The sequence below is a fragment of the Erythrolamprus reginae genome, chromosome 1 (assembly GCF_031021105.1).
Source record: "Erythrolamprus reginae isolate rEryReg1 chromosome 1, rEryReg1.hap1, whole genome shotgun sequence".
Taxonomy (NCBI): Eukaryota; Metazoa; Chordata; class Lepidosauria; order Squamata; family Dipsadidae; genus Erythrolamprus; species Erythrolamprus reginae.
The window spans coordinates 339349942-339365762 of NC_091950.1; the positions used below are offsets into that span (position 1 = coordinate 339349942).

The 15821-nt window shown below is 38.2% G+C and overlaps 1 protein-coding gene across 2 annotated transcripts in view; it reads right to left on the reverse strand.

The window, feature by feature from the left end:
- Nucleotides 1-4281: 4281 nt before the first annotated feature.
- GREM2 (gremlin 2, DAN family BMP antagonist) overlaps nucleotides 4282-15821 on the reverse strand; it is a 35880-nt gene continuing 24340 nt past the window's right edge. For both annotated transcript variants that reach the window (XM_070734024.1, XM_070734023.1), the window contains exons 2-3: nucleotides 10004-10082; nucleotides 4282-7021 (exon numbers count right to left, since the gene is read on the reverse strand). In XM_070734024.1, the coding sequence (XP_070590125.1) occupies nucleotides 6514-7021; nucleotides 10004-10038 (543 nt within the window). In that variant the 5' untranslated portion in view covers nucleotides 10039-10082 and the 3' untranslated portion in view covers nucleotides 4282-6513. The remainder of the gene's footprint in view (nucleotides 7022-10003; nucleotides 10083-15821) is intronic.

Sequence of the window (15821 nt, forward strand, 5' to 3'; positions counted from 1 at the left end):
TGCCCCACACTGCCAACCCTCTTGCTACTCCTTGTAGGGGAGGCTTCTCTTGCAGTTGCCCCTCCAGCCTCCCACCCATGGAAGACGTACCCCGCTCTGCTGCCAAACAAGTGACTCCCCCTGCACTTTCTCTCTCTCTCTCTCTCTCTCTCACACACACACACAGACACACACCTTGTCTAGAGAAACAGGCTTCCTTTATAGTGATCTCATTAAGCCACAAATACCCCCAAACAAGGCACGGATCTCTAAATAACTGTGGGGGACGGGGGCGAGGCTGCTGCTGCATCCACAGTAGAAACTCCTTCACAGTGGCAGGACTTCTGTGGGAAGGGTCTCTAGCTCAGTCTCACCAGAGACAATATTAGAAGGAAGGGAAGGATATGGAGGTACCCACTCTCCCTGGCTTGGTGAGGACGGAACTTAACGGGCCTTAGTACAATGGCCGCTGGGAAAGGTAGAGACAGAAAGGGGGCTTTTCTGCCATGGAAGGGGGGTAATTCGACTGACCCTCCACTGTAACATAGCTTATTTTCAAAAAGTGCCATCCTATTTGTTTGTTTGTATTTATATGCCGCTCACTCCAAAAAAGGACTAACAATAATCATAAAAACAATAAAATACAGCAATAAAATCAACAGTTCAATAAAATATGTTCTAAAAAACCATGCATACTTACAGTCAGTGAAGGGCTACCAAATTTTTTACTACCACACTGTGGGTGTGGCTTGCTTATTTATTTATTTATTTATTCATTTATTTATTTATTATTTGATTTGTATGCTGCTCCTCTCCGCATTTTGCATTATGCATTTTGTTTCAACATCTTTCAGTGCAAATTGGGTGCTCTGGCGTCAAACTCCAAATTCTGCTACCGGAACTGCATTCCTGACCATTCCCGTAGGAGCCCATCACCGCTTACAGTCAATCCTAATTTCAAGCTTGCTGGAAAAGCCAGGTCTTAATGGCTTTCCGGAAGACTGGTAGGGTGGAGATAGTATGGAACTCGGGGGGCAGTTGATTCCAAAGGGTTCCCTGAGGTCCCGCCACTCAACATTATTTGGCAGGTGGGAGCTGGAGAAGGCCGACTCTGTGGGCCCTTACTGGCCGCAGTGAGATAGGAAGTAGGAGACGGTCCCATAAATAGTCTGGCCCTGAGCCATTTAGGGCTTTAAAGGTGATAGCCAGCACCTTGAATTGCATTCAGAGACTGACTGGTAACCAATGCAGCTCCCGTAAAGTCGGAGTAATAAGGGCATACCTTGGCACACCTGTTATTGCATGTGCCACTGCATTTTGTACCAGCTGAAGTCTCCAAATGCTCGGAGATGACCATTCATCTCTCATCTAACACATGCGATTCATGCTTTGGTTTTGTTAGTTGGTTTCTACTGACTTTAAAGTCTAACTATATCATATTACTTTCTTATCTCACCACAGCTATGTACTGTATGCTGCAAGATAAAGAAGCCTAGAACAAGTGGTTGTGGGTAAGACTGAATTTGAGATTATCATCCACAAGGCAATTTTTTTCAAAAGGTAATTGGACTTTTCTTTTTGCTTGAAGACATTCCACTTCTCTTCCAAGAAGGTTCTTTAGTTCTGACTGAAGAACCTCCAGAACTGAAAAAGGTTCTTGGATGAAAAGTGAAACATCTTCATGTAAAACAAAGGAAGTCCAGTTGCCTTTTGTAAAAAAAAGCACCTTTGGGACAATCATGACTTGGATGAGAATCTCGGTAGACATATAGAAATAATGGTTTTATTGTCACTAGTTTGGGGTGTGTAACTTGCAAAATATTCCTGTGATTCCAAGTAATTCTTAGTTTCCAGGTTCTTATTCCAAACTATTTACTGAAAATTCAAAATGTGGTTATTGTAAGAATATCTTACAGTACAAGATTGGCAATTGAAAGCCTACCATAGACAAGAAGCTGGGCTATCTTTGTATTGAGTATTATCTGTAAATATGACAATTTATAACTGATGGATTAATCTATCTACCACCAGATGGCAGGCTAATGTCTTAAAATATTAGCTTTGAATTAGCAAGAAAAATGGTTTTATCTCTCTGTAAGCTTTATATTATACTGGATGGCATTATAGCCGGTAGCTCTGATTTCTTTTTCTTTCTGCATTAATTTATGTGGTTCCCATCATTCCAATTCCAAAGGCCATGTTATTTGGAACAATAAAAGCTATTGTAACGCAACTGGAAAAGACGCCAGCTTGGAAGAAGTGGCGATAGTAGTTCCTTAACAATTCAATTGCAAAATGTTTTGCTATAAAGTTGAAAAAAGAATACCATGCAACAAGAATAGAAGGGTTTGTAGTGATTTGGGAAGAACATAAAGTGGCTTTGATTCAGAATTAACCAAACTAATTTAATTTAACCAATGAGCTCAAGTTATATTTAGGAAAGTGTCTTGTCAGTCTAGCTCTTGCAGGCCAGGTTGAATGAAGAATGCATGATTCCCAACACTAGGCATATGTTGGTCTGTTTATAACTCTGTTTGCTGCCTTGTCTATAGTCATGACTACTATTGACAATAACCTGTTAGAATCAGGAATTGGGCTAATCCAGTTCCTTACTGGGCAAGATTCGGCACCTCTGCCAAGCAAAGGTAGAAGAGCTAAAAAGAGTGCTGTTGAGATCAGGACTGGTTGTTGCCTAATTTGGATGGTGACTCTGGCCATAGCTAAGGTGAATTGCTTATTTCAATGGATCACTAGAACTAAAACTGGATCCAGTTCATGGCCTCTTCTATAAAAGAAAAACTTCATGTGTCTATACCTCCATGTAAGAGAACTTTGCAAGATTCCTTTGAATGGAGCTGAACTTTATTGATTTCCTGAATTAGACCACCGCTGTGTTACAAATATTAATATGCTTGTGTGTGCGTATGTTAAAGTGACAAACGTCCCACTTTTAGTGGGACAGTCCCGCTTTTTCATAATTTGTCCCGCATCCTGCGGCGTTTAAAAAATGTCCCAATTACCTTTTTTTAAGGAATAGTATTAGAATTAGTTTACATATACAATAGTAATAAGATGAGAAGAATAATTGATTTCATCCTAGTTTAAATTATTTGTTATTAGTTTTTTTATTATTAGCTATTTTTTATGTATTAGTATTCAACTATGTATTCAATTATGTATTCTTTTTTCTATATCTGCATTTATACTTTTGAGATAAGTAGGGAGGATACCTCCCCAAACTATATGTTTAATGTTTGTAAGTTTGTGCGTCCTTTTATGAAAATTAATAAAAAGATTTATTTAAAAAAAAATGTTCCAATTCTCTCTCTCACTCACACACACACAAACGCACGCACCCACACACACAAACACTCATGGCCAACAGAAGGATCATTCATGCTCAATCAAGTCCCTTGTTCTGGAACTCGCTCTCTTCATCACCTGATTGGTCCAGGGAGCCGCTAACATATACCATTATCTCTCCGGCATATCTCATTAATTAGTGCTTGGCTCCTTACATTTTTATACCTCAATGTAACTGAGCCACCTAAATACATTTGATTAACGTTCACACCCATGGCAAGTTTCCCACCTTGTGAGTCCTCCTGGATTTCTTCCGCCTCAAGAGCAATTTCTTCCCATGTGAAAACACGCCAGGAACAGACTTCGCTGCCATTCACCTTTTTCTATCCCCCTGCAGCCCCCACCCTGGTATCCTGTAGCAGAGGACCATTTATTCCACAGGGTTAAATTCCATGCTTCTCCAACAATTTCTTCCAAGATTCTCCAACTTCACAGCCACTGCTGCTCCTCGCCTCTCCGAGAAGCGACTGGGTGGGCTTCCTCCCAGAAGGTGGGGCGGATCAGGCACTGCCAGTTGCAGCCATCGGGTGGGGAGAAATAGCGCTCAGCTCCACTCCTGGGGTACGAAATCTATTCCAATTGTTATTTATTGTTCCATGTCATGTTTAGAGTAATACTGCTTTGATACCTAGTCCTACCCCTTTCACTAAAAATAATATAGAAAGTTGCAAATAAAACATAGCTGAGATGTTAGAAAGAAAATTCAGTAGCCCAATTTTAGTACAGTTGCAATGATAGGTGTTATGTTTTATTACAGTTGTAATTTCCTTCATTTATTTCCATTAAAATGTTTTTGTATGACAACAGCTCCAACTGCTGATCAAAAAAGTACAGTAATATTAATAGGTGTTATGTTAATGTTATGTTGAAGTTTGTGTATTTACAACTATTCGTTTGGAGAAGAACAATCATGATGCCCCTTTCATTCATTCAAAATCATCAATCAATAAACCCAGTTTATTTAAGAATTGAGGTTGTATATATATTATACATAACATACATTGCATTGACACAGGACCTTTAATTTCTGATATACTGCTTAACTACAGCCATATCGTTGGGATTGATGACATGCAATAAAACTGGAGAATTAAAGGTTCTCTCTGTGATATAACAGAAAATTGGAAATTAATGTATGTCTATTACATTCACAGTTTCCATACATAAAATTTCATAGTGATACTTTTCATTAGTTATTTTCAGCTACACGTATGCTGCCTTTAACTGAAATATTCTATAATGGCTCTATATTTTAATTATTTCATATTTAAATTAAGTGGACAAAGAAAACTCCCTAACAAAGGTTAAACTTAAGCTCTACGAATATATACATGAAACAAATATACATGAATTCCATATATCTCTAGAGTAGCTTTTTCTATAATTTAACAATACGCCTAAAAATAATTGTTATATTTATAATATTTATTCCACTTCATTTTCATTTATAAAACAAAATTTAAATAGTATGAACTATTACAACATTAACTCAACTCTTATAAAACAACCCGAAAAGTATTCCCCTGTCATAACAGATCTGGTTTGTTTGTAACAGGCTGGTAAAGAGCTCTCTCTAAATAATTATACTACATTATTGCTTGAACAATGTTTTACCAAGTCCTAACAATAAGAACCAAATGTTCTCTTTTTCCAAGAAGCAGTGTTCTTGGGCAGCAAGCCTGTACATAAAAATACAGCTATCCTAATTAATTCATCCCTAATATCTTTGATATAAATCATAAGTTATTATCAAAACCACCAAGGTAAGCCCCATTCTTCTTTACTGTGTTTTCTAAGCATGATATTATTCTTATGTAACATCACATAAGGGATTGAATTCTAAGGCCACATACCTACCCAATCGCCTCTTCCTGTGCCAATTTCCATAATTGACAGGCCTAATGAAGATCAATCACTAAAAACCTCTCAAAGTAACCTGTCTAGCATAAAAAAACCCCACCTGTGCCCTTGAACCCTTGAGGTGGCATCAATTTGCAGCTTTATTCAAACCTTTCTGATCACATCAGGAGGAAAATAGTAACAAAAATCATATTTGAAAATTTGAATACTTATCACAAATGCAAACGTCAAGCCATGCACTGGGGTCACCATCAGAGTTACCCAGAAATTTTCAAAGAAATCTCAATGGTAACTTCTGGAACATGCAAAACCCTAACATGCAATCCTGTATTAATTGGGTTTATCAAGTTTTCATACATTAAATTTTATCCTACATAGATGCAATTTCGTATAAAGGAAACAGGAATTAATTTAAAGGAAAAATACACTGTGTTGCTTGCTTTGTGCTATGATATTGCTAAAGATCAATTTTTGCTTTCCTTCACAAATGTAGTCACTCAAAATAGATGGGGATAAATCCACAAAATAAGTCTACAGAAGGAAAATTAACACTAGCAAAATCCTGTGGGCTGTGAGGGACAATCTGCTCTCATATTTAAGATTCATCTCAAGACTTCAAACAGTGAGTCATCTCACAAATTATACATGCTTATGTCTACATTAAAAAGCTTAACAATTATTTGCAGTAACATGACAAATGAGACCATGCTGTAGCACTCTGTACTTGAGACAGTTTAGTTGAAAATAGGTATAAATCCACTGCAGCCTCTTCATTGGAAAGTGCAAGCTGATATATCCATGGAAGATAAGGCTGTTTAAAAAGCACACGAGTCTTATCAATCAAGACAGATCAATGCTTCCCTTTGCTGTTCCTAGCTATATCCATCGCACAGAAGACAGGATTAAATAGTCAGAAATAAACCAAAATGTTAACCAAGGATGAGAAAGGAAAATGACAAATACTTCATCCAGCCATTATTCATCCAAAAGCGTAAAGTGAAAGCCAAAACAATTTCCACACAGTGGAAGGAAGAGTTAATTACTGAATTTATATCACTGGCCCCCGAAAGGTTCACTTTCACATCAGACAACGACTTCTCATTTAGTGGCAAGCCCAGTGGACAAAGAGCTGTTTGGGTGATAAGGATGTGATGTTTTGATCTGCTGATAGCAGCCTTTATTTCCAGTAGGCAAACCAAGCGAAGGATGCTGCTGTAGAAATGTTCCAAACTGAGTCAAGGAAAAAAACAGTCAACCAGTTTTGTGTCTGAAGAAAGGGTTTAAGGCAGAGTCAGCTGCCAAATCTCATTTTTATTGTTTGCCTGTACTGCTCAGGCTCACCGACATACATCGGCATTGCTTCACTTTCTGGATCTTCTTAAGTCGAAAAGGTGGGTCCAGTTCAGGGCACTCTAGTTCCACTGTGAAGGAGGTGACTTTCTGAGGCTTGCAAAAGGCACACGATTGGAAAGACTCTTCTTCTTTTTTTACATGCCGGGGGATATAGAAGGAGTTGCACTGGCCATAGCAGAAGCGGTTTATAATTGTACGGCTAAGGCAGCCCTCCTCACTGACAGTCTGCCGTAAGGGCTGGGTTTTGCACCAATCACTTTTCAGATATTTCCTCTCTGTTACCACCAAGGCCTCCTGGCTGGAGGCCAGCACTTCTTTGTTCAGATGCGGCCGTCGGTCAGAGTTATTATTTCTGCTGCCTTTGTAAGGAGAAGGGATGGCTCCCGCAGGACGATTTTTCCTGGGTTCTATCACTTGAACCAGAGTGGACATGAGAAACAACGATAAAGCAAGTTTCCAGATCATCCTGCAGTAAGAAACCCAAAACAACAATAGAAGTTATCCGTCTAGAAAACAGGCAAGACATCATTTCAAAATGTATCATTCTAAGCATTCTAATTCTGCACGTCTTATTCTGCACCCTCAAGGGATTTTTAGGAAATAACTCCGAAATAAATAAGCAATTGAAAATAGAAGAGCAGAATAGTATACATTCAGGGCTTTTTTAAAAAAAGAAACTGACTTGACTTCATTAGCATCACTAATATATTTTTGGGAGGCTCAGAATGTTTTACAAAGCTCTTGCTTCAATCCAATTTTTTTTAAAAATATTAAATTTATTGATTTCATATCTTATCACAAATTAACTCTTAATAGTCCACTTTGGTTCTGGAATTAAACTTTTGAAAATATCAATTGCACATTCATAATTATAATACATCATATAACTACAGTAAAATTACTTTGAAATTAAAACGGTGTGTGACAAATGTTCTCATAAAATATCACAAATATAAGACACAAATATATCACAACTATATAATGTATAGTTGTCCTATAAGTGATTGTAATCAGCAAGGATCCACCACTTTTCAAACAGGGGGGGTTAGACAGGGCTAATTATAATATGACTAACAAAAGGAAGGAACAAAAGATTAGAATAAATATTAGTGCCTATGAAATGGTTTATAAATTGATAAAATGTTTTCCATGCCCTTGGCAATAATACAAAAGACATTTGCCACTGCCTTTTTCTAGTATTTTTAAAAATATTTCTCAATATTCTCTAATGATTTCCCTTCTAAATACACTCAAAATAAAAAAATAAAGGGAACGCTTAAAAGACAGAATATAACTTGAAGTAAATCAAACTTTTGTGAAATCAAACTGTCCATTTAGGAAACAACACTGATTGTCAGTCAATTCCACATGCTGTTGTGCAAATGGAATAGTTGTGCAAATGAAATATTCAACAAGAATATTTCACTCATTCAGATCTAGGAAGTGTTATTTGAGTGTTCCCTTTATTTTTTTGAGTGGTATATTAAGTTGGCCAACCATAAGGTCAACCATCTGCTGCCACCTGCTAAGATATTAAAATGAAACTTACTATCATTTTCTTTTCATCCTGGAGGCAAGCAATAGGATTCATATTTATATCTATTAAAATATTTCGGAGCAGGGAGTGGAACATGCACACAGAACCCATATGAAACTCTTTAAAATTGGTCAATTTTTCTTCTTGGGATTGTCTTATCAATGATAAGGGAAGAGGCACAGCTGCTTTGAAGAGCTGCAGAAAGTATTTCTATCTTCTCCATAGCCCTTTTTTTCTGAATTATTATCAAAATGTTCCATTGTCTAATTTAATGTAATGTAATTTAATTTATTAGATTTGTATGCCGCCACTCTCCAAAAACTCAAGGGCGGTTACTTTGGGGACCTAAGCGCACATTCATGAAAACATGTCTTAGGAACTGGGAAGAAGAGAAATACATGTGATGATTTCCCCGCTGCTTCTGCAAACATGTAATGTCATCTTCTCACTTCCATACACTGGTAGTCTCCCTCTGCAATGTGTATAAGGACAAACTTACAACTCAACACAATCACAAGCATACATAACACCACCTTCTTTTTCTAGTACAGTGATACCTTGTCTTACAAACTTAATTGGTTCCGGGATGAGGTTCTTAAGGTGCAAAGTTTGTAAGACGAAACAATGTTTCCCATAGGAATCAATGGAAAAGTGATTAATGCGTGCAAGCCCAAAATTCACCTCTTTTGCCAGCCGAAGCGCAGGTTTTTGCACTGCTGGAATTCCCCTGAGGCTCCCCTCCATGGGAAACCCCACCTCCGGACTTCTGTGTTTTTGCGATGCTGCAGGGGAATCCAAGCATTGCAAAAACGAGCGCTTCGCTGGCAACTGAAGTCCAGAGGTGGGGTTTCCCAGCGAAGGGAGCATCAGTGAAATCGCAGCATCGCAAAAACACTGATGTCCTCGAAACCCCACCTCCGGACCTCTGTGTTTTTGCAATGCTGCGATTTCACTGAGGCTCCCCTTGCTTGGAAACCCCACCTCCGGACTTCCGTCACCAGTGAAGCGCCCGTTTTTGCGCTGCTGGGATTCCCCTGCAGCATCACAAAAACATGGAAGTCCGGAGGTGGGGTTTCCTGTGGAGGGGAGCCTCAGGGGAATCCCAGCAGCGCTAAAACGGGCGCTTCTCTGGCAATGGAAGTCCGGAGGCGGGGCATCCCAGCAGCGGTGGTGGGTTTGTAAGATGAAAATAGTTTGTAAGAAGAGGCAAAAAAATCTTAAACCCCGGGTTTGTATCTCGAAAAGTTTGTATGACGAGGCGTTTGTAAGACGAGGTATCACTGTATTTTAACTGATCTTATAACCAATAAGAAAATGCTTTTTTCACTTGCTTTCTGGAAAGACAGGAGGCACCATAACGATTCCTTGATTAATTAACTGATGGCAACTTTCCTTGCCCATGAGTTAATTATCAGATTAATTGTGCTCCATGTAAAGTGTGAGAGGATATAAATCATAAGAGGTCTGATAGAGCCTAGAACTGCCTTGCCAGATGTCTGTTCTATTCCAAATTAAGTCATCGGGGTTTAATATAATGCAATAGGTCCACACCATTCTTTCCAAGCATAAGGCAAAATACAATAAGTATGATGGTTATATAACAAATCCATCCAGATGCTTCAAGTAAACTCTATATTAGAGACACCTGAGATGGAAATCAGACAAGTATCTGCCTTCTTTCTTTTTGGCCATGCAAAGAGATTGGCTTTGAATGATTCTCCAGCATAAAATTGAGACTGCTCACTGATTAGCATAATTATAGAAATCAGCAGTTCAAGCACAAACTGTCTTAGGTTATTGCATACTTGGTAAGGGGGTTATTTTGCATATGGAGTTAAGTGTGTAAACTGGTTGATACATAGAATAGAATCTGAGTTTAACTTAGAATGTGAACATTTTGAAGCTACTTACTTAAGCAGAAAATGGATGCCAAAATCTTGAGCCATTCACTTGATCTTCTGGAAGAAGAAGGGACTATTGTCTTAGAATCCTGCAAAGAAAAAAATCATCAGAAAACATAGCGAGCACAGCTATTTTACCAGCACAATTTTCTGCATAATTTAAACTAGTTATACATTAAATTTGACTTTATCCTGAGTTATGCTTATTCAATGATCTTAAATCTTGAAGATGCTTATTTCCAGCTGTCGTAGAATCAAAATCCAGCAGAAATCAATAAGCTTCTCTTGTAAATAAGTGTGTTCAGGATTGCAGCCAAAATGTAAAATGATTATCTCCATCAAAAGACTCCAGCCAGTCTTCAGAGGAATCATAGCATTCTACTTGACTAACACTCAGCTATTATGGCCAAAATCATTGGATCTCAACTGGATATGCAGAGGCCAAATTCCTTTCCAATCAGCTAATCACGGACTTCTCTGGAGATGCAACTGAATCTAGTATTATTCCTTTCCTTCCTTGTTGCCAGACCCAAAAGTATACAAACAATGAGTCAGAACTTCATCTGGATCAAAGCTTATTTAATTATTCTAAATTCAAGTGATTGGAAAACAGATATACATCACTGGTTTGTACATTGAGTTTTCCTACTTATTCATATGAATGCAAAACTTAATGCCATTGTACAATTTACTGTAACGAAATAATCCTTCCCTCCCTTTTCTTTCTAGTTGACAGCAGAATTTTTTTAAAAAAAGTATTACCATATTTTTCTATGTATAAAACACATTCCCCTACCCTCAAAAGTGGGTGGAAATGTCTGTGCATCTTATACAGCGAATGTTGTCAAAGCCCCACCCACCCTCCAGCCTCCACCATTCGGCCTTTGCTTCCCAGCAATTTTCCTCCTTGCAGCAGAGATCACCATCACCCATTGCTGTTGCCGCCTAACTCCACACCCGCATGCCCATCCCATTTATGGCCTCTGCATGCCCCATTTTCAGTTTCTGCATGTCCCATTATTGGCTCATTCCAGGTGACTAGGATTGCTGCTGCTGCTGCCTATCCCTGCCACCTGGAATGGGCCAAAAATGTAATGCGTGGAGGATGGAAATGGGGTGCCCAGTGACTGAAAATGTGGCATGTGGAGATCGTGATATACAGCAATGGCAATGGATGGTGGTGATCCCTGCAGCCTGGAACAGCTGATAGGTGGTATCCCGGGAGGCAGATCCAACCTCCAATCAGCTTGTCATGCTAAGTCAGGCTGTGCTCAAGCTGACCAGGCTGTTTGCTGCGAGGAGGCAAATTGCTGGGAGGCAGAGGCAGATTTTTTTCTTGTTTTCCTCTCCAAAAGCTAGGTGTGTCTTAGTAGTCCAGAGTGCCTAATAATCTGAAAAATATGGTATATTCTTTTCCCCATTTTATATCAGATTCTAAAAGTTCACAAGAATTCTGCTTTTTTGTCTATTTGTCCTATGTATCTTTGTTAAGAGTTGTGCTACTGCACTTCAGTCAATTTAGGATTTCTCCTGATGACCATTAGGAAGCTTCACCTGGTGTGCAAGAGGCAGCCTGGGTAGTTATTCCAAAGATCCCACACACACATAATGCATTTTCTTTGGTAAACTGAACCAGCTGCACTGCACTCCTCTGGAATCTCTATTGATCCCCAAATTCAAGATTCTGGTTATATCTTTTAAAATTCTACATGGCTCAGGATCCAGATGACTGCCTTCTCCAAACTAAAACTATCTATATCATCAGACTGGAGAAAGAAAGCTTGATGGCAGCCCCATCAGGCCTTCTCAATACTGGTTGAACTGTGAAACATTTTACCCCATGTCTGGACCACCCCATTACCGCTGGACTTTAAAATGGCCACAGAGATGTGGCTATTCAAGATACCAGTTGGTATGAGGACTCGCTACCCTGTTGGCAGGATGTTTTTTGTTTGTTCTGGTCAATCTGCTTTTACTCTTTTTAATCCCTTTTGGTGAATATCATTCAGGGTCCCCAAACCACTGTGGACAACAGTGCCAGATCTCAAAAGTAAGTTAGCGGTTTATCTTAGATTGGCTTCAAAAGAAAATGATTCAGAGACACCCATAGTGGGCTGAAAGATGGGCAGGTATGTACATGTTTAAAATAAATGCAATAACAAAATCAGGATGTCCAGGAAGAAAGCATTTTGAAATTCCCTGATATTTCCCTGTAACTTGCAATCTAGTTAAGATGCGGTTATAGATAATGTCATACTAAATGGCTAAGCTGTGGAGAAATATTGGTAGCTGAGGAAGCAAGTTATTGCTACATTTATGCTCATTTTTGTTTGACTCTGCCAGGCAGCGCGATCTGTTTATTTTTTTTACATGATTTTTCCCTGACTTTTAAACATTTTAATAGTTTGTTTTCTTCCCTGATTTATTCTGTTTTTTCACGAATTCCCTGATAATTTTATGATATTTCCCAAACCACCAATTTCCCTGATAATTCCCTGATTTCCCTGTTTTACAGGTTTGGCCGACACCCTGCAAAATATATGTGAAATATATGAGTATATTATAACTTTTAATGATGAAATCAATAGGATCAAATCCCCCTAGAATTTTGGGAAGTAAAATATTAGAAATTCTGGGTATAATCAATCAATACAATCTTTATTAAAATATTATTCTATCAGAAATTGAAAGAACAAACATCTTGCACACCAGAAATGCAAACAGTGCAAATGAATTTTAACAAGCTTAGGATTCATAGCAAGGAGAATAAAAGCTATTATTTTACCAAGTACAGATGCATTTGGATGGTTGGATTATAAGATATCTGTGCATAAAGTGACATTTTTATTGTCATCTCATAAATAGAGGTTGCCAAAGTAAAGGTTACCATGCAGTTTTAAGACTTTATTGTTTGAGAATTCTTGAACTCTAAGATAAAAGTAATGACTGCTCTAAAACTCTCTGATTAGAAAAGGTATCTGAATATGAAGAGAAACCAATAAAGAAATCAGTGTAATATGCTGCTCTGGTTCTTTTAAAAAGGAAAAAAATTAGGGAAGAATACTTAGGAAGATATATTTTTAAAACCGACAATATTATAACCCTTTTAAAAATAAAATTAAGGTGACAGAAGTGTACAAAATTATTCAGGGTGGGGGGAATTTGTTTTTCCCCTCAAAGAACTAGGGCCCAGGCTCTTCCAATGAAGTTGACTGATGAAAAACTCATAATAGATAAAAGGAAGTCAATTTGCTAAGACAAAAAATGTAGTGATGCCTCCCACTTGGATAGCTTTAAAAGGATTAGGAGGATTAGATTATCACTGGCTACCAGTCCTGATGACTCCAGATTACGTTCTGTATCAGAAGCAGTAGGCCTGTGATTATCTGTTGCTGGTGAACATAAATGGGAGATTTCTTCTACGTTCACATTCTAACCTGCATGTTTTCCATAGGCATCTGGCTGCTGCTAGCCACAATTGGTACACATATGACTTTGGGTCCGGGTCCTGATACTATCATTGCTTTCCTTACATTAATGATCAACAACTGGGAGCAGTAGAGATTGTGCAGACAATCCGCATTCTCACAATTAGCATATTGTAATATATAATATTGTATTGTAATACAGTGGTACCTCTACCAAAGAATGCCTCTACTTATGAACTTTTCTAGATAAGAACCGGGTGTTCAAGATTTTTTGCCTCTTCTCAAGAACCATTTTCCACTTACAAACCAAGGGCCTCCGAAACTGTGATTGGAAAAGGCAGGGAGAAACCTCTGTGGGGCCTAAGAATCTCCTGGGAGGAAACAGGGCTTTAACCCTCCCTGTGGTTTCCCCAAGCGCACACATTATTTGCTTTTACATTGATTCCTATGGGAAAAATTGCTTCTTCTTACAAACTTTTCTACTTAAAAACCTGGTCATGGGATGAATTAAGTTTATAAGTAGAGGTACCGCTGTATTGGCGATTAGAATTTTATGAGGAGTTGGGGATCTTTTAGACTTTGCTTTACATTAGTTTGGAAGGTGAACAAAGTAAAATATATGTAATAATTAGCAATATCTAACAAGCCCAGTGACTCATCATTCAAACTAAAATTTAAGACAGTGTTGGAAATTTTAATATTAAAATTGGAGATTCTTGCTCATTCTAACTTTTGCCAGATCTCAGAATACTACACTAAAGTCTCAGTTTCAGAATTGATGAACATCATCCTTTTAGAAAGGAACTGACATGGGTGAAATCAATGACCTTGGATCCAGCTTGAAAAGCAGTATTTGTTCCCACACTAACCCTAATGACTAGAGAACATGTGGATAATCACCAGCTCCTGAAAATCACTGTTCAAATATTAGAAGAGTTATATGTACCTGGCAGACTGTATTGGCAGCACTGCTTCCTAAAGCATTACAATTACTAGGGAAGGCTGACAAACATCTCTTTACTCTGTTGTTATTCACGGTATTACACTTCAAGAATACCTCAGTTTTCCTTTAAGTCTCAGTATTGGCAGCTGTCCAAGTTACAGGTCAAGTCTTCTAATACCGCTTGCCTGAACTGTAAGGATTTAAAACAGTGGCTTCACACACAATGTTCAGCCAACACAATAACATTTTAAATGTGGTGAACTGAAGATTAAACAGGTTTTACAATGTAGCTTTCTGGTTCCACACAGCACCATAGTCCATCATGTCCTTACTTGCTAAAATAAAATATATATGTTGGCCATAGTATGACACGGATTCTATAGTACTTAAAATGCTGAAGAATGTTGCCTTTATATTTACTTAATTCCTAAATTAGGTATTATGTAATATGCTAAAAACTGCCAGAGTTCTGTTGTGTAAATCCACCATTCCAAACCTGTTAAAACTACAATTCCCACAGCCATCAACTCAAATGACTAGGAATTATAGATGATGTAGTTCCAACAAATTCTGAGAGTATCAGCCAGCGGAAGGCCAAAGTAGAAAATGTTCCCATCTATCTGAATTACGAAACAAATGCACCACTCTTTATTTACTCCACAATTTGGAGATTGGGGGCAGGGAGATGCCTTCTGCGGATCATGAATTGTCCTGGTTCAACCTTATGATAATGGCAAGGATTATCTGTTATTTTTCAATCATAGTTTTGATTTTAAACAGCCTTCCCCTGCCAACCTTTCTCATTTGTGGCCATGCTGCTTGGGAATTCTGGGCTCTATAATTCCAGCATAACTGTCTGTTGGCCGAAGTTGCATTATATACAGAAAACCCGAGTCAACTATTCTATTGGTGCTGAGCTTCTGTTCTCCAGAGGTCTCCTGTTAGAACAATGTATTAATCTAAACATCATCTGACCTACCTAGAGGCATAAGATATCTTTAACTCAATTCACACATTGCATAAACCACTATATATTTATCTAGAGAAATTTAACCGAATTTACTAAATCATAAATTTATAAAGACATAATATTCTGGCTCCATACTACACACTAAAACAAAGTTCACATTACAATTATATTGGGGTTCAGTATAATATGAGGTCTCAGTCTGTAATTTGAAACTCATCTATACTGTCTTAGGTCTTAAACCCAAAGCCTTTATTTTTTTTTCCTTGTGCAGCCAGGCATATGTGTTACAGCACTCTTTCCCCAAAAAGGGGGAAACCAGACCAAGGAGGTATCAAGTAAAAATGGCTTGGCGAACATTCCTGTAATGTTTTGAATCTTAGTTACAGTACAAGCAGAGCTTTCAGAAAGGGCCATCAAAATAGTAATTTGGAAGAGAAGTGCTATAACTGTGGTTGATAACTGGAAGGCTGACCGATGGATGCCGGTC